The 19,539-nt window shown below is 41.9% G+C and overlaps 2 protein-coding genes across 4 annotated transcripts; both read right to left on the minus strand.

Annotated features, from left to right (window-relative positions):
* Positions 1–7,347: 7,347 nt before the first annotated feature.
* Positions 7,348–10,364, minus strand: LOC124475982. 2 transcript variants are annotated; one of them, XM_047032909.1, is made up of 9 exons: positions 10,335–10,364; positions 10,081–10,158; positions 9,779–9,853; positions 9,460–9,531; positions 9,295–9,357; positions 9,133–9,172; positions 8,575–9,027; positions 8,315–8,404; positions 7,348–8,043 (listed from the first exon to the last, which is right to left on the minus strand). In XM_047032909.1, the coding sequence occupies exons 2-9, from the start codon at positions 10,108–10,110 to the stop codon at positions 7,646–7,648; spliced, it is 1,221 nt and encodes a 406-aa protein (XP_046888865.1). In that variant the 5' UTR covers positions 10,111–10,158; positions 10,335–10,364; the 3' UTR covers positions 7,348–7,645. The 2 variants fall into 2 exon arrangements, with proteins under 2 accessions (XP_046888865.1, XP_046888863.1); XM_047032907.1 differs by lacking the exon at positions 10,335–10,364 and having other exon boundaries at positions 10,081–10,211.
* A 2,099-nt stretch (positions 10,365–12,463) lies between these two features.
* pdk2a (pyruvate dehydrogenase kinase 2a) lies at positions 12,464–19,448 on the minus strand. Of its 2 annotated transcripts, XM_047032905.1 has the most exons (11): positions 19,146–19,448; positions 18,605–18,746; positions 17,804–17,875; positions 17,497–17,681; positions 17,294–17,383; positions 17,048–17,125; positions 16,613–16,689; positions 14,929–15,027; positions 14,218–14,328; positions 13,978–14,091; positions 12,464–13,642 (listed from the first exon to the last, which is right to left on the minus strand). In XM_047032905.1, exons 1-11 carry the CDS (start codon positions 19,261–19,263, stop codon positions 13,499–13,501), a joined length of 1,230 nt encoding a protein of 409 aa, XP_046888861.1. In that variant the 5' UTR covers positions 19,264–19,448; the 3' UTR covers positions 12,464–13,498. The 2 variants fall into 2 exon arrangements, with proteins under 2 accessions (XP_046888861.1, XP_046888862.1); XM_047032906.1 differs by having other exon boundaries at positions 18,605–19,448.
* Between the last annotated feature and the right edge of the window lie 91 nt (positions 19,449–19,539).

Raw genomic sequence — 19,539 nt, forward strand, 5'->3', positions numbered from 1 at the left:
TGAACAAAGTTGTTTTTTGGCAGTTGGCCTGACCCGGGAACCCGTTTGTACTTTAACACGTTGGCCGGTGCCTGATGTAGCAGCCGCCTGAACTACACAGCAGATGGGCTGGCGGGCCGGCTACGCACAGACAGAAAAAGAAAGAGAAAAAAGACAAGGCCGTCCAACAGACTCAGACATTACTCAGCATGCTATTTCAGGACAACACTCTGATTAAGGTCAGGGGTAAAGGGTTAGCGGTTAAGGATAATGGTTTTGAACCATTGAATTTCCAGTCATCACAAGGACAGGAAAACAAACCTGTGAGTGTGTGTGTGCGTGCGTGCGTGTGTGCGTGTGTGCGTGTGACTCATGCAGAGCCTGTGAAATGATCTAAGGCGTAGTTGTGAAAAATGAGTAATACAGCCCCCCCTCTCCCCCCCCCCCTCCCCCCCCAGCCCGGTAACTTCACCAGAAGGACAGGGACACAACAGAACAGAGAATGACATCACTTCCCTTCACGCTCACTAACACAGCCACTGTATGCACCGTACACTTAGTCCTGTTCCTTGTGATCATGTGATCATATGTTTGCCCTTCGGGTTTTAAGAAGGTTCTGCCATGGCGGTCAGGAGCTAAAAGGCATGGCATGTAATTACTGATTTCAAGATACTTTTTTAAATGAAAAAAACATTTGAGATATTGAGTACATTTGTTTAAAATACAAGGAATATTAAAATATATATATATATTTATATGGGTGCACTTTAACTGAAGCTCACCTAGGAGATTACTGGAAGTCACTAGGGCATGTGTCAGGTCATATCTCTCACTCAAGTCAAAGTACTTCTTGGTATGTGATATACTGATATAGATCTGCTGAACGAATGAAACATAATTATACGTATATTCTCAGAAGAATTCTAGAATATGAAATCACCCAGTAATCGAGGATGTGGTTAAAATCTCTACAGGGTAGCCAGATGGCTTTAAATGGGAAGCTTAATTAGATCAAATCTCTATTAAGCTGAATCAAAGGTCTCCTTGTACAAATTAGGAAAGGTTGCAAGCCAGACAGTGTTGTTTGTGCTGGGGGGCACACACTAAGAATAGTCTGACTTCTTCGTAGAGTATGAAGCTACGGTACGGGAGGTAGACCTCCTGGGGGTGCCAGAGCTAAGAACCAAAGCAAGAGAGAGAGAAGGTAGCAGAGCAAGAGAGAGAGGGAGAGAGACAGAGAGAGAGGAAGAGAGAGAGAGAGTAGCAGAGCAAGAGAGAGAGGGAGAGAGAGGAAGAGAGAGACAGAGAGACAGAGAGACAGAGAGAGAGAGAGAGAGAGAGGAAGAGAGAGAGAGAGAGTAGCAGAGCAAGAGAGAGAGGGAGAGAGAGAGGAAGCGAGAGAGAGAGACAGAGAGAAGAAGAGAGAGAGAGTAGCAGAGCAAGAGAAAGAGAGACAGAGAGAGAGAGAGAGAGAGAGAGAGAGAGAGAGAGAGAGAGAGAGAGAGAGAGAGAGAGAGAGAGAGAGAGAGTCATAACAAGAAATGGAGAGGCGTGCATTAGGACCACAAACATGCGCTGGACGGTCTGCGCCGCATGCCAACGCACACAGTCCACAAATGAGACGTCTGCAAGGACTCGAGGACTTATTTCAGGGGAAAAGTCTCCAAAAGCACAGTCCCTGTTTATGTAAGGGTGGTAATGTGTTTCAGATTACAAGGGGTTGCATGAAAATACTTGCGGTGAGAGAGAGAGACAGAGAGAGAGAGAGAGAGAGAGAGAGAGAGAGAGAGAGAGAGAGAGAGAGAGAGAGAGAGAGAGAGAGAGAGAGAGAGAGAGAGAGAGAGAGGGGACAGACAGAAAGAAAGAGAGAGATAGAGAGATTAGATAGAGAAAGAGAGATAGAGAGAGAAAGAAGGAAATGTTATAGAAGAGAGGCATTTTTCAAAAATCTGTGCTTCTTTTTTCCAGAATTATTTGAGTGAATCATGATCCAGAGCCAGGCAGTACCTAATACTGAGGCATCGTGGGAGAGAAGGGCCAGGAGGCAGGGCGGACATAAGGCCTGTATAAGATCAACAGGGTCATCAAGGGTTCTTATCTCCCCAAATCTGTACTGCATGACTTCTGTGCTCACTCCTCAGGGTCCTTGGCAAAGAACGGTTTGGGAGTATGAGAAAAGGAGTTTTTTAATCTCAGTTCAGCTATAAAAATGTCTCCTTGTAAGTAACGGAAAAAAACAAACCTTAATATAGGAGGGTTTGGGATCAAATATTTAGACAAAACGGCATATTAACGCCCTTTCAGTTTGAAATGGAAGGTCCGAGGTTGTCAGGACAACATGTTCTCTAACAGTTTGTTTTCAGAGATTTACTTCATTCTGTTTTGTTCTTATTACAGGAAGACCAAAGGGTAAAAATATGTGAGACCTGGCACAAGACAGACCCCTGGCCAAGTGGTTCCATGCCAGGGTATGAACTCTGATGGAGCGTGGATGGTAGACAGGCTATGGTCTGGAAACCCTTCAGAAAGTTTCAGTTCTCCTCCATCACCCAAGACCTGCCTTACAGGAAGAGGAAGTACCGTATGACCTTTGACCTCTGGTTCCTTCAACATCACCCTCTGCTCATAGGACAGAGACTTAGATCACTTTAAAATTATAAATAGGCTAATCTTATTTTTTATAGCTGGTAAACCGTGAATGCATCTTTCAGGCTGTTTGAAAGGTGAGATATTCGTTTTTTTTGCCAGTCTTTTCTTTCGATTTTTTACAGAACAGGGAGACATCATGTCATACAATCATACAATACAGGAGTTTCTTTGAGACGGCATCGGAAGAGTCTGGTGTTCAGTCTTCCACAGTATACAGGGACTTCCACAGTATATAGGGAGTCAGATGGCTGAGCGGTGAGGGAGTCGGGCTAGTAATCAGAAGGTTGCCGGATCGATTCCCCGTCGTGCCACATGATGTTGTGTCCTTGGGCAAGGCACTTCACCCTACCTGCCTCGGGGGGAATGTCCCTGTACTTAATGTAAGTCGCTCTGGATAAGAGCATCTGCTAAATGACTAAATGTAATGTAATATACAGACTATGAATCTCAAGATGTTTCTGTCTGTCACCACATTGGCTAGTAGCTAAGGCTCAGGCTTAGAGGAGAGCTGCAGGAAACAATGAAATGTGAGGCCGAAAGCAGGGAAATGCCTTAGGGAAGAGGAGACCAGTTTTCCTGCTTCCTCGCCCTCCTCCTTTATTATTGGATACTTCCTGTTTCATAGCCGTCAAACCCCCCCTCATTGACGGGTGCAAAGGTCAAATCAATTGACACTAATAAGCAGGCATAAAGAGCCTGGATAACGCACTGCACATTGTCAGCCATGTCCCCAACAAGGATCAACATCTTCAGGCTAAAACAAATACATGTTGGATTGCTTTGTGTGAACGTATTAATCCTTTCACACTACAAAAATAAACGTTTCTTTTAACCAGTAATATCATCTGACAATGAAATGAAGGTTTAAATAACAGAAAGAATGTTTCTAGAACTGGTTGAGCCATAACAAAGGAAGGCCGGGAGACATGGGCGTTGGAGGACAGACTAAACTGTTGGCATGCCTACGTGGTCATCAGCTATTTTATCTGAGTTTAATCTGAATATCAGGGACCCCCGTAAGAAAGAATTCAAAAAATGCCTCTGTAATTGTTTTGGAAACACGTAGAGATTTTCCAGTAACGTTTCCTGCGGTCTGTGAACCAGACAAACAACCATACCATATAAAGGCAAGGCCTGGGCAGAGGTGACACTGGAGAGATGTATTCCGCATGTGGAAATAAAGCGAGGATAAAGTTTACAACATCATCCAATTTCACTTTTGTTGGCTTAGAACATTTCCTTGTTTCAATGTCCCATGGCTGCTGACTGATCTGTTAAGACATAATTCCCAAGACCAGAATTGTACTTGTTTCATACTAAATCTTTCCACAGAGTTTGGGCATATGCTGGGGTATATTTAGGCAGGGCCATCTTCAGCACAGGGCTGTTAAAGGCCTGGCTGTTCCACTTCAAGTCAAACAAAGTATGTCAACTGGACAAGTAGTCTGGTCACATCAAGGCACATGAAGCAGACTATCCTGAATCTGTCATTGGGGGATTCTCTGTCATTAGACCCTTCCCTCAGCATGGCTAACTTGAGCCATTCCCACAGGCTGACACAGGAAAACAAACAAAGAGATCCAACACTGCAAAGTTGTGGAACTGAGAAACGACTGTCTCTCGGGGGGTAGTTAGACGCCTCATGTACTTTACAGCTCCTCTCTGAGTTCTTCTCCAGTCAATATCCCCCCTTGACTCTACTCTACACACAGATGTGGAGAGGAAGAGGAGGAGGTGGAGTTGCAGCGGCAGGGAGGAGGGGGGAGGAAATGCTCCTGTATGGTCACACCCTCTGCAAATAACAATCCGCACACGCCATCTCCGGGCCAACCCGTCCAGCTGGAGGGAAAACAGGAGAGGAGAGAGAGGCTAGGGAGGAGGAGGCCGGCTGGCCGCACAGATCCTGCTGCTGGCTTAGATACTGGAATATCACATGCAAACAGCTGAGTTATAAAACAAGCTGCTTATCAGGGTTGCTACACCTACACTGGCTGTCATAGGGGCCCGCTCCAAGGAAATTGTGCGTCCTGGGCAGTGTTTGCTCAAGGTGTGTTGGGCCAGCCTGTGATGCCTTCAGAATGTGGTCATTTTAGAAGCATCTGAAACCATGATAAAGTGTTATCTGAGAGACTTGAAAATATTTGTATGTTAACACGTGCAATCCAAACGGACTGAGTTTTAACATTCCAAATGTCGGATAAAATCAGAATGGTTTATAAAAGGTGGATCATTAGACTAACATGCTGCAGAATGAAAGTATGCCAAATAGTTTGGAGTCCCATCACAGAATGTGATATGTAGGGTGTGCAGAAACAAACAGGGCAAAAGAAACCAGAAAAGGAGAGTCTATTGGACAACTACTGCTCACCACTAGACTTCAGGCGCCAAGACAAATCTAAACATTGACTTAAGAGATAAATTCTTAAACACTGGTTCTCTATAGTATCCATGCTAGAAAGTATAATACTGCTTTGGGATAGCGTGAGGGGTAATGATACAGTAATCAAGAAAGTGGTGTATTCAATGGATAGTTTCCTAACAAAAGACAGCAGCTTTATTATCACAAGGTGATGCTGTCAAACCTTTGTAAAGCATTTAGACACTTCATTACAAAAGTTTGTGCTGGTCTCCCTCATCTTCGCTGGTTAAACTTCCATACGTAACACGCCTACCGCAGAACCAGATTAGGGTTAGCGTTGATGAGCAACCAGATGGGTGTAGGATCGATGAGCAACCAGATGGGTGTAGGATCGATGAGCAACCAGATGGGTGTAGGATCGATGAGCAACCAGATGGGTGTAGGATCGATGAGCAACCAGATGTACTGAAACTATGCAGCGGAGGACTCAGGGCAACTCCCCACTGACTGCATTTTCAAATACTGTCAACCCACAGAAACCACTGCTGATGCAAATGGAAATCCTGTTTGTTCAAATTATTTTTTCAATGGGAGCACTGTGATTCCTTGGGTGGGGCTTCATTCAAACACAACAGGGTTTAATGTATTACCGGCATAGCGGACAGACAACATCTGAGGAATGTCCTGAGTATACTGTCTGCTCAGCCAAGAGGAAATATAAATGCCAACTGAAATACCAATTGAATGTTCATATAAAATCCCAGAGAAGTTCTAAAGCATGACTTGAAGATTAATAATTTCCCCCAGAAAGTTACTCCACAAAATAGGCAATGTAGAAAATGAGTGCCTATGAGCCTCAATTTTAAATCACATTGACCATGTTGTTCCCTGAAAGGCTTACAACTTCATACACACTTAGATAATAATAGATATCAGAACCTGTTTGTTTTAAAGTCTGGTTCAGGCAACTCAAATTGTTGTAGGCTACCAACAGCATCTTTACAACTTTAAGACTCCTGTTAAACGAAGAAGACACCTGCAGGCGGTATACTTCGACACATTCAATCTTTGCTAGTAATAATAGCCTAATAGAGGCAATGACATAAAAACTCAATTGTACCAGAAGGATAACTGAATTAATGACATTCATTGTAATTGCCGAGAACAGTAATTGGAGCAGAAAACGTGTTGTTTTGGAACCATGCTCTTTTTATCTGAACTGTGTCACCTAATCGAAACTGCAAAGGTGAACGACCGATGTGCATGGACGGCGCTTATTTACCTGAGTTTTAGGTTGGCCATAAAATCTTCCAAAGAAACGTTATCCAAAAGCACGAAGTCAGCCTTTCCAAACTCCAGACTCTCGTGTTCTGCCATTGTTGTATTTTCTTCTTAAGAGGTTTTTGGAAAAATATATATTGACACAACTTTACAGTCCTTATCAGACCTTACGAGCTCGCGACACCAAAAAGGTAAATAATGGCGAACTATCCAGAGAACCTATTCTTCTAATTTAAAGCTAAACTTCCTGTCCGCATTGTTAACATTCATGTATTCAGAGTTTACTGCAAAAGTGTCTGATATTAAGCAAATAAATAGTAAATAAGTAAATAAGATATTGAAAAGTCGATTGGCTATAGACGTATTCAGGGTTCTCGTTTTCAGTAGTAACCTACATAGAATTTAAACTGTAACGAATATTATCCAACTTAAGTCGTCATTATCAAATAAACTTGTTGCTTTCACCGAGAAGTAGCCTTGACCCGTTAAACGTTTCTCCTTGCTCTTTTTCCTAGACTTTCTCTCGTCCCGACTCATTCCCTACCCGACTCACGGGTGCTCCTCCTCCTGTTCAGAGGTGTTGGTCAGTGTTCGCCGCGTGAGGAATAAAATAAATATGGTAACAATCTTCCAGGATAGATTAATGTTTTTGTATATTTTAAAGATAACGAAACGAAGAATTATATTTAAAAGTATTACATGTCATTGTCATAATGTTCTTTACAATTAAACATACATTTCAAACAGTAGGCCAGTATTCAGTTTTCTGCAAAGAGACGGTGAAGATAAACCTAGTAAACCCAAGCATGTGCTACTCATGCTGCACCAATCTATGGATTACATTTTTTTTTTTAATAAAATGCCAATGCTTACAACATGAATACACAATTCAAAATAGTAGGTTTCTGATGACAGGTATGCTGCTATATCACCATAAAACCGCCAAACTTCAAATACCCAAGACTTCCTAAGTTCCTGATGCACACAAAATGCAACAACTGACCTGCTATGACATCTAGTGTTTAAATAGTGGTACTGTGTTGTTGGATGACAACACTAACCCTGTTTTATTATCAAAATGATAATGAGTGCAGTAGCATTACAGACGACACCAAAACGACATTGTGTCAACATGTTTAAGAAATTCAAATGTTCAAATAACATTAAACAAATAGATAGGAAAAAGCTTTTATTCAAACGTATTTTCTATATAAAACATTTATTTAAGCAGTATTATTTTTGCAAAAGCTAAAGTTAAAGTTCTTCATTTAGTTTTTGTCTGTCATCTCTGACTTGACAAAATGCAAAGCAATTTTGACAGAATTACTGACAAATCCCAAAACACTAGCTCCTGCTGAAAACAATTATCCCCAGTCTCTACTGTGAGAGTAGTGAGCCCCCAAAAATGATGGTGGAAGACGCAGCGTTTGCCCAAGAGTTGCCACAGTTCTGGGTCACGTACACCAGGCCTCCTCTGCGCAGGAAGGTCATGTACGTTCGCAGGCTGCCAACAGAGGAGGGGCTGGTGACCTGGGTGTGAGAGACAGAAACCCAGTAACCGTTGACGACAAGCCACAGGTCTGTTTTACCACCACTGGTAGTTTGGGTGGAAAAGAAGAACTGGTAGATGCCCTTGACAGGAGCCCGGAAGGTGAAGGTCTTCCTGTTGAAGGCGTGGCCCACGTTCACTGTGACAGAACTGTACTTGATGCGGTTCACCTTGCCTGTGATGCTTGTGGGGATGGCGGCGAAGAAGTGAACTTGTCTTTTTATCACTGAAAGAAAACATGAAATCAAAGGTCAGTTGAAAGGAAAAGGACTCAAGAGTTTCAAAATGTGGTGTTCATTATGAATAGATAAAAATAATAGTACTTTATTTATACAGCACATTTCATACAATAATTGCAGTTTAAGGTGCTTTACATGAAATCCATAAAAACAATAATACAAATAATAAAATAAATAATTATAATAAAACCCTTCTGAGATTAAAAAAGAAATAGTCAAATGCTTTGGTAAAAATATAGATGGAATGGTCCTACTCACCTTTCTTCCTCTTACACGTCCAGCTAATTTTGTCTCTGCTCACACAACTTTCACTTCTCCTGCATCTGCCACACACGATAGTGTTCACGTCTGAGGAGAAAAGATCCTGATAAGTGTCCACCTCAGAGCTCTACATCCCTGTTCCTGGAGATCTTCTCGTCTGTAGGTTTGCACTCCAACTGTAATCTACCAATCTATTTGAAACACTAAATTAAGTTAGTTACGACAACAGCACCACAACATATCTTGATTACTGGTACCTGCACAGTAGGCCAGATGGCAGCTTGTCGGTTTGACAAACTGGTAGACATAGTAGTTTCCCCTACACTTCTTGACCTTGATGGGAGTGGACTTGAAGGCACAGCACTGCTTCTTCCAGTGCCCACAGACCCTGCGGCTCACGATGCCGTCACTCCTTCGAGGGTGGGAACTAGCCAGCCACAGGGGGGCGTGGGTGCCACACTTGTCAACAGGGGGACACCTCTCTGGCATCTGCAGGCTCTTCCCTTTGTAGAAGAGGCGGTACCACCCCTTCCAGTTGGCGTTACGGTCACACATCTTATGCTTGGTGCTGGTATTGGTGGCCCTCCATGTCTGGTCCAGGACTGTGTAGCGGTAGCAGGGGTCAAAGTTGGGCATGGAGTCTGTGTCTTCGGAAGACCAGCTTTCAATTTCTTGGGTGGTTAGAGGGTAGGGCGCGAGGGCAGTGCTACCTGACAGACACAGAGAAGACACAGGGAACGAGCAAGAGAGGAGCTTCTGAGAATTAGCCTGCGTGAATTCAAGGAATGTATTTACAGTTTATATTATGCACTGACCTATTGTCATGGGAAACTCTTTCTTCTGGCTTGACAGCATCTGTAGAACAACAGCACTGGAATGACTCCTTTGTTTATAGACAGATGTGGATAGGATCTAGATTATGTGAGTTATCTGACAGTTATTATATAGAGGTTGAGTGTTGTAAATTGTATCCATACGTGTTTCAAGGCCTCTTGCTGTTGCCTAATTGTTGCCTGCTCACGCCTCAACCTATCAATCTCCTGCAAAATGATAAAACAATCAACATAGATACAAGCAGCCAAGAATATTTGTTTTCTTAAACCGCTTTGTTATCTTAACATTTGACTGGGAAATGATTGTACCTTGTAGACCACAGCCAGTGTTGTCTGTGTTACCGATGGTTTCACTTCAAAGTCCCAAAGCTTTAGCTCTGTCTGGAAAATGAAATGTTCCCCAGCTCAAACCATGCAAAAACAGAATTTTTGAATAATTGCATGCTTACTGTTTGACTCTCTAACAGTGATCCCATGGGCTTTACATGCAGATGTTTTTGTATATTTTTTTTTACACGGATCGGGGAAGATAAGAAAATATTTGATTAATAATGTATCCTTTCTATGATCCAAACGTCCTGTGTGCTTTGCAAGGTTTTGATCATTACACTGCATAGCTGATACTCACAGAGCTTGAGTTCCCTACCGACTCCACTATGCAGGAAGGCAACATGGTTACCACGCCAACAGCCATGACAACCACCTGGGGACAACCGTTACATACAAGTTATAGAAGACAGTCCTGGTCAAATGCAGCACATTGTTAGGAAAATATTGATGCACTATTTTACTCGTTTATCACTTGTATCACTCAGCAAGCCTCGTTGATACAATACAATGAATACATGATAATTAATGAGAGAAAAGTGCAAAAGTTTTACTCATGTCAAGGAGAATTATTTTAATAGGATTATAAAACTCCATTCTTACCGTCTTTATAGTCCAGATCTCAAAGCCCATGTTTTGATCCCTGTAGTCTCACCAGAGCCAAGCCTTCGGGACGATGTCCTGTCAGACGAGGATGTGGAAACAGAATAACACATCAAAAACATCTTGAGAATCTGTCTAAATGTAAAAATCCTGAAAGATTAGAAGTGATACAGCCTTCACTGAATCTCAAGTGTGTATTGTGGTATGAGTAATATTTTCTTTTTAGTTTGTGTAATGAGAAAACAACATTTCACCTATTCATGTGAGCATCTTCAAATAGCGAAGTCGAACAACCGATAGCGGGGTACCTTATATACGCATGTTCAGGTCTCTGTACTCTACAGAACATGGGGAAGTTGGAAGTTTCAGTTAAAAAGTATCTTGCACTCTCAGAAGGTTAAGGTGTTACTTTTCACGGCCAAAGATGCTGACCTACCCTTGATATTGTCACAATTTGCAGTTTTTGTCTGTGTGGTCAGCATTTGCCCATGTAAGTTTTCTCTAGCTATGGCACATATTCTATTCGTAACTGGAATCTTGAAACTCATGAGGTCTGAAATTGGTTTAATATATTATATTGACTATGAAGCTACTAATGAAATAAGAAAATAATTGAATACTGAGTTACTTAGTACTTGTAAGTACTGAGTACAATGTGTGGATCAAATGTTTAAAATAGCAATGGTTGGTCACAGATGCACAGTTCTTTCCAATATTTGTGCTGGTATAAATACAGTTGATTTGAGGGTTTTGGAAAGAGCAGCTATGTGTTTCTTAGAGTTTGAGACATGTTGCTTTATTAAGCAGCAATGGGACATGTTGTCCCTCATGATGTTTGCCAGCATCAGCACAAAGGAGGATACCAGTACCCATGAATCTAACCATTTTCTAATCGGCGTGTCTGTTATATCAGTCCTATAGGCGCACAATTATACTCATCAGTTTTACATTAACTCAATCCATACATGTTTGAAAATGTCTTCTGTATGAGTATCCACCTATTAAAAGGAACATAGAATCAGAAGATATTAAGACTGCAAAGGGGACCACCATGGGTGCAATAACAACAAATACCACTAGGGGGTAGTAATGGTGCATCATTCCTGCCCAATGTCATCTATTTACTACAGGGATGCAGTTGACAGTTAAGTAAATGGAAAAATACAGTTGTGTAAACAACTTTGACACATTTCTATGTGACACGAACCACTCCTTCCCAAATGTATGGTATGTCACAGTAAGGCAGGTAAAAGCCAGTGACAGCCGAACAAATGAGAGCATGTTGAGTGTCCAACCAAACAGAGGCTTGGTTATTATTCACCATGGTGTCAATAGACAGGGCACTAGGGTATAAACAGCCACCAGAACAGTTTCTGAAACCTGGTTCCCACAGCTTCTTTAGAAAGCTGTGTAGAACATGTACATTTCCTCCTCGACTGAATCACTCTCAGAAAGCAACTTAGCATGTGGGGTCTGAGTTGGGGCAGACAAAAGCATTAGTATGGAATGCTTTCTATCTCTGAACTGAGGCATGATGGTATACAGCTCACTGAGAGAGAACAGGCCTTATATGGATATCTGGATAAGAGCAGACGCTCTTACTTACAGTAAGTACAGGGACGTTCCCCCCCGAGGCAAGTAGGGTGAAGTGCCTTGCCCAAGGACACAACGTCATTTGGCACGGCCGGGAACCTTCTGATTATAGCCCGCTTCCCTAACTGCTCAACCATCTGAACCCCAGTACCATGAACTTGAGGTTTGCTGGATGAAATGTTAACTAAAGTGAGACCAGGGCATCCTTTAAAATAAATATGGCATAATCCCAAAACAATAAAATGTATCACACACTAGTAGGTCACAACATGACTATTGCCACAGTACAATTAGTGCTCAAGTATAAGTACATGCTAAAACGCATCCACAGTAAAGGATAACAGAAGGGTTCTATTCTTGGAGTCCCCTGTAGGTTGTCTATGCTGCCATAGCAGTGCCAGGATACCACGTTTCCCTGCACCCGTTGGCCTCTAATAGCCAGTTGTTTAAACTCTGCTGCAGTGCAGAGGCCTCCCTTATTGGGCACTAGGCCAAAACCCTCTGTCAAACTAATTTAGCGACTTTCCCCATAGCTTCCCTAGTAATGCCATTGAAGCACGGTGACAATTAATGTAGTGACTTTAACTGAAGCTAAATGAGGGAGTGGAAATTCACACGTAGGGTAACGTCTCTATAATATCCCAGCGGAGCACAGTTCCTCAACTTGATAAGGTGAACTTGAACTTCAGTCTGGTGCACTGGTAGATAGTGACATAGATGTACTATGTGACTCTTAATGTCATCCTGTACTTAAGAGTTTGGTCTCTACATCGTGACTGATATCTCATCTTTTTTCTACCCGTTAATCTTCAATGGCTGGACACAAGGAATGGTTTCACAACAATATATTTTGTCAATAATACATATTTACTGTAATCATTTGGATGTAGAAATGTAGGTGATATGTACAGTATAAAACACTTACATAAAACCTTATTTAAAATGATAGAAAATAAATGATGACTGAAAATGACTAAATCAGACCAGAAGGACTTTCATTGCCTCACATCTTAGGGTTCACAGGACAAGCTACATCAAGCGAAACATGCCTTGCGTTTCTGTTGTTTTGTTTGTGGAAACACTGTCTTTTCTATGCCAAAGGCAATAACCCTCTAAATTAGAATCTCAAGTTATTTGGTGCGTTTAAAACTGCAGCCATGCAGTTTGAGCTTGGTGAGAGGAACAATAATACACAGCATTTTCTGCATCGTAAACACATCTTATTACAAACGAATGGAAACAGGAACACATTAGCTCAATGCTACTCACTAACAGCACACACGTGTGAAGCTAATCAGTAGCTAGCAAGTTAACTTCAATATAAACTCTTCGGAAATATTCAAAACTACTCGTGCAGGCATCAACACAAAAACTAGGATCAACAGATCCAATGAAATGGCACTTGTAAAGAATGATATCCTACTATAAACAGTTTTTATGACCTGTACTGTAGCCTTATTTCTCAGGCTATTAAAGGCTCAGGTGGCGTTTTCTGGCAGTCAGCAATTCAAGAAGGATGAGATCTAATGCCTGTGAAGGGCTGTCAATTATTTAGCAGTACACAGTACTGGTACATCTGAGGACTGCCTTCACCTTCCTAAAAGTCTGAGCATCTGCTACTATGACTTTATAGAAAGTGTCTCCGAGAGGTCAGCCTTGGACAACCTTTATCTAGCATTTTCGCTTCTCAACTCAAACTTCTACCTAAATATAAGCAGGGGTTAGGTAAACTGTCTGCACTGGCAGGGGGATTTGAGGGCAGGCCGGCAAGCAGGCTAGCCGGGCACGTTGACGTCACATTCTGCACCAGGCCAGGGCGCTTGGCTCACTTGGCCACCTTGTAGCTGGCCAGATCCAGCGGCTCTTTGCTGGGCATACACCAGTCATCTGCTTCCTGGCTCACTTTGTAGTTCCTCAGAGCTGTCTTGTTGTACACGGGGAGCCTCTCCACAGAGTCCCTTGACAACGCCTACGGAAAGAAACATGTTCAATTATATGGAGTCAGATGGTTGAGCGGTGAGGGAGTCGGGCTAGTAATCAGAAGGTTGCTGGATCGATTCCCCGCCCCGCCAAAATGACGTTGTGTCCTTCACCATACTTGCCTCGGGGGAATGTCCCTGTACTTACTGTAAGTCGCTCTGGATAAAAGCGTCTGCTAAATAACTAAATGTAATGTAAATGTAAATTGTGAGAAAAAAGAGCCTACGCCACATCCAAAGAGGATGTGGGATGTGGCGTAGGCGATAGGGAGCCTACGTAGACACGTTTCTCACCAACCCTATATGTCTGCTTCACGTGTCTCACCTTCAAGTGGATGACAGCGTCCGAGCCATGGCCCTGCATGGAGTAGAGCTGCAGGTCTCCCTGGAAGTACTTGGCATAGAGGCGCGAGATGGGCAGGCCATAGCCAAAACCAGCCTGGAGATGAGAGAGCAGGAGATTTCCCCAGATGACTGCATCCACTGATTCTCATCAATTGGAGATCTTATGATGTGATGGGGCAGACTGTGAGAGAGCAATGAGGGAGCAAAGAGATGAACTCACGAACGGTGTTGGTGTGTCCTCTCCTATTTGAGGCGTGGGGGCCGTGGAGTACATGTAGCTGAACAGGGTCTCAGTCCTCCTGAAGGGGACTCCACCTCCCCTGTCACTCACCTACACAACGACAGCAAGAGTGGAGGAGTAGGAGAGAGACATGGGTGGGGGAAGGGAGGCAGAAATGGCGTGAGAATGCAGTCTGGAACAGGGACAAGGCACAGGCAGGTGGGGGTCTCCTGTGTCACTTGGGAGTGATTCAAGGACATGAAACAGCCAAGGATTCTGTTTTAGCATATCGTCATGGGAACAGGACAAGACGACTCAGTACCCTTCGTATTGTGTTATGTCACTGGGAGGCAGGTGCGGCGCTTACAGAGCAGATCAAGCAGTTCTGGAGATAAGGTTACAAGCAGACGAGGCTAGTAAGCTCGAAATGTGAGGCTCTGTGCTTGTTCAATTCTCTGATACTCTTATCTGAGCTAAGTGGTTCAGTTGAACATTAAACAGTGAATTAACAAGAGTCAAACTCTTATGTACAGATGTAACACCTTGAGAACTTGATGGGCAACAAAAAAGCCAAAGATGCATTCTATCCAAGTTGTGTTGGATGTTTGGTAAAACGTTTGTTTTTGTAAACCAATTCATTAGTATTTGTAAATCAGTGACATAATATTGTTACTTATGTAATGAAAATGAAGCAGTTTACAGCTACTTTACCTTGATTGACATGTCCTCTCCTCCGATGGCCACAATTACTTGAATTGGTGGAAGACTGTTGCTTGCTTCATGATGCTCAATAGTGGCTCTCATTGCATTCTACAGGTGGAATAGTGGACATCATAAAACAATATTCAATGACAGCTACCAGGGTCCAACTTTATGGAAGCAAATCGTGACCAAAATTCAAATGAAAATGCATTTCCAGAAATGCATTTTCATTTTAAGAATGTGGCTGCATTATTTGACTCATAAATCAAATTAGTATTCAATCATCCTATTTGCATTTTCATTTTCTTCTTTAAGACTGCTCATTCTTTCCCTTATTTAAAATGAAAACGAAAAAGACATTTGAAATTTAATTTTCAAAATATGCCCCAGCAAATAGATACCAAAATTCAATTTGAAATGTAAAATTTGAAAATGAAAATGCATTTCCAGAAATGCATTTTCATTTTAAGAACGTGGCTGCAAAATCGTGACCACAATTCAAATTCAAATGCATTTCCAGAAATGCATTTTCATTTTAAGAACGTGGCTGCAAAATCGTGACCACAATTCAAATTCAAATGTATTTCCAGAAATGCATTTTCATTTTAAGAATGTGGCTGCATTATTTGACTTATAAATCAAATTAGTACTGATTAGTACTGAGCGGACATTGCATTTTCATTTTCATGTTCTGCCCGCAAAGAACTGCCCATAATTCGAAAACGAAAATGCATTCTGAGCGGCGCAGTAGAGTGACGTCAGTAGCCGCTCTTCTTCAGCTCCCTGCTGACCGAGCTACCCATCTTGTTCGGTAGGGGGCGGTGTGCACATACGCATTGCATTACATGGCAAATGTGCCGGGAAATTGATTGAATTGCCGGGTCTTTAGAGGACGCATCACAGATCATGGCGCTCCCTCAAATTGTGCAGACACTGATAGAATTAGCTGAGCTGGTAGAAACTAATAATATATCTGAGTCTGATGCCCGTGACCGAGTAGAACAAGTCACAGAGAGCTTGGCTGCATACTCTGCCGTCACAGACGTACACATTAATGAGGTTGCCATAGTAAACCTCTCTTCAGTCCTGGAACGGCTGGATGCTGTGGAGCCTCAAATGGGACGGGGACGACCAACCATCCACATCCCGTTCGAGTCCATCGAGAACTATTTATTAAATGGTTTAAAAATAACGATTTTGCAGCCACGTTCTTAAAATGAAAATGCACTTCTGAAAATGCATTTGAATTTGAATTGTGGTCACGATTTTGCAGCCACGTTCTTGAAAATGAAAATGCATTTCTGGAAATGCATTTGAATTTGAATTGTGGTCACGATTTTGCAGCCACGTTCTTAAAATGAAAATGCATTTCTGGAAATGCATTTTCATTTTCAAATTTTACATTTCAAATTGAATTTTGGTATCTATTTGCTGGGGCATATTTTGAAAATTAAATTTCAAATGTCTTTTTCGTTTTCATTTTAATTAAGGGAAAGAATGAGCAGTCTTAAAGAAGAAAATGAAAATGCAAATAGGATGATTGAATACTAATTTGATTTATGAGTCAAATAATGCAGCCACATTCTTAAAATGAAAATGCATTTCTGGAAATGCATTTTCATTTTAATTTTGGTCACGATTTGCTTCCATACAACTTCGGTATATAATACCACATTTAAAGATTCTACCACACCTTGAAGAGCTCAAACAGCATATGGTAGAGATGGGAGGGTACATAGACTATATCTATGGGCTGCTTCCTGTTGTTACCTATGGAAAAGGAGAGAAAATATATGAAATCCATACGTGAGCTCTTAAAATCAAAGACAATTTGTGCCCGACTGTCAAAGATACCAGCAGATCCAGAGGAGCTCTATTTTTGGCCTTGTCTGACCAGGGGGTGGTGTCAATACTGTCTGAGACAGTCAGCCCTCCCCACTAACCCACTTCTTCTGTCTGAGTGACATCATTAGACACCCCTCAGGAACATATGGTCACAAGTATGGCACTCAATGTCATCAGAGTCTCACAGATGAACAAAGAATCGAATCAACTTCGGAATCTGTGTTTGAATCAGACAATCCTGGTGTCTGTAGTAAGAGATGAAAAACGTTTGGTTCGGGCTTACTGTTCAGCTCCTGCAGCATCAGCTCTGGTGAGCTGAGATAGTACTTGTCACACAGCATCTTGGCACTTTGGTAGGCATCTGAGAGGACAGACGAGGATATTCTATATTAGGAGTCTTGAAGGGTTGCCAGGTTTGAAAGCAATTAAAATAATATTTACCACATAATTTCTCTCCAAGCACCAACAGCAATGACTTATCCATATCAAGTATCCTCAGAAGGCAACATGAATAAAGACCTACAGTTACCTTTCACAACCTTGGTGACTTCACAGTGTGGGTCAATGCTTCCAATGGTGTTGGGGTGAAGAGGGTTTGTTGCTCCATCAAAGACTAAGGCTGTAAAGGTGTAATTGGAAAAACACACCGAATTACTTCTGAGAAAAAATAACTGACATATAAACTGTGTATGGTACCTCAGAAGGGGAGATAATGCCTGTGCCACTGCTCACTGTGCTGGTTGATGAGCATTCGTATGGATATGCGGCTCATGTAGAAGCGATCCAGAAAGTACTGGATGTTCTGGTTGGTGACAGAGTCCTGGGTAAAGGTCTCCTTGTACTCTACGATGCCCTGTGCCATGGTGGGCACCACATCATTGTGCCTGTTCCTGATTTTCACCAAGGTGTCAACAAACCTGAGAGTGAAAGCAGAATTGTTAGACGGTGAGTTCCTTCTGACAGACTGAACTGATTTGGCAGTACGCTGGGCCAGTGGGAGCTAGTGGCGGGTCGTGTGACAAGGTGACAGCATACGCACTCTCCCAAGATACTCTGGTCATCAGGGTTCTTGTCAAGGAACTCCAAGATGTCCATCAAGCTCTGAATGTACCTAAAAAAAGACAACATATGTTTACACTGCTGTTCATAGATAATTGAATGTGGAAATGTGTTCCTATATCAAAAACTGAATTTATTTTATTCCAGTACATATATTCATTTTTTATCCAAAGCGACTTCCAAGACAGAGCTTTACAAAAGTGCATAGGTCAATGATCATAAACAACGAGATAGCCCCAAAAACATTGTGGGTAGTCAAAACATGAAGCATACATTGTGAAAAGCAAATAAGTGCCAATGGGAAGAAACACAAGAGCATGTAGTTAAACAAGTTACAATTAATTACTACCATATGCCCCATGCAATAGTCTTTTTCTACCCCTGGTAATCAGATTGTTTAATGGCTTAACACATTTGCTGTTGATTTTCCTTTACTGTTTAGGCTACTACTATAGTTTATCCTTCAATAATTCTGGATATTATTAACATTAATCTTAATAATATCATTGTATTTTATTATTGCTGAGAACCTACTTGCAAAAAAGTATTTCATTGTACTGTTCATTTATGAACATTCAGATCACAATACTTTTACTTAAATAGTATGAGAAGGAAATAGCACAAGTGTCTTTTCTGTCACGCATGCGCACAAGGGTTGGCGGAGAAACTGGGGTAAAGTTCATATTTAGAATGGCGGTGTGCCTGGCACAGGAGTTTGGGGTAAAGACGGTGACCCATTGAAAATCAGCATCAATTGTTAGAAGCTTACAACACTCCTTACCATGTCTGCACCATTTGTACAGAAGGGGTTGTGAGCAGCCTGTTCGGGAGCAGGTTGATTTCTTTCATTATGTTTGACAGTCTAACGGGAAGTTCTTGTCTTAAAAAAACAAAAGATGTCTTTTCACATGCGTTTGTTGAACCTGTAAACAGGAGGGGGAGGGGGCAATCAATGTTCTTTAATAGACTCCTTACTTAAATGAAATGAACACAAATGTGCATTGCATGATTGCAGTACTTGGAGTAGTAGAGGCTTTTTTTTTTGTTTTTACAATCCCCAACATCAGATCATTTGAAAGGAACGTGCCTGTACCATTGAAGCTGACGCAATATAGACCCTGCATTAGGGACAGCCAAAACGTATGGGGATTGTATTGTAGGAATTGCTGCAACACTGCACACCATGCCCGTTTCTATGTAAAGTGAAGTTAATTTAACACAATCGCACTTTAGGCTATCATTCTTATCCTATTATGTCGGGTTTTTTTACGTAAATATGCGATGACGCTACTGTCGTTCTACTAGAGGGTTACCATACTCACCAAAATCGATAAACTGTTTCATAGAGAGCGGTGAAGGTGAAAATTTGGCATAATATTCGACATGTTTCGGCATATTTGTCAAAGCTGCATTCTTCATAATAAATCTCACGAACTTCATTGTTAACGTTTGTAGTGCAGCGTTTGAACGCCGTTAACAAGTCCTATTTTAAACATACAAAAATGTTGTTGCCGAGGGTACAAACTCGTTAGCTAGGCTATAAGAATACTGAATTAGAAAGATTCTATCTCAACGTCTTCTGATGCTACAGTAAAGCTTCAGCAACTATTCATTGCATATCAACACACAATCTGGTAGCCAATAGTATTCGATTTTTTTTGCCAGCATCATCCAATAGGAATTGAAAAGGAGTGGCCCTGTGGAACATAGCGGTTG

This window comes from Hypomesus transpacificus, chromosome 13 (assembly GCF_021917145.1).
Source record: "Hypomesus transpacificus isolate Combined female chromosome 13, fHypTra1, whole genome shotgun sequence".
NCBI lineage: Eukaryota > Metazoa > Chordata > Actinopteri > Osmeriformes > Osmeridae > Hypomesus > Hypomesus transpacificus.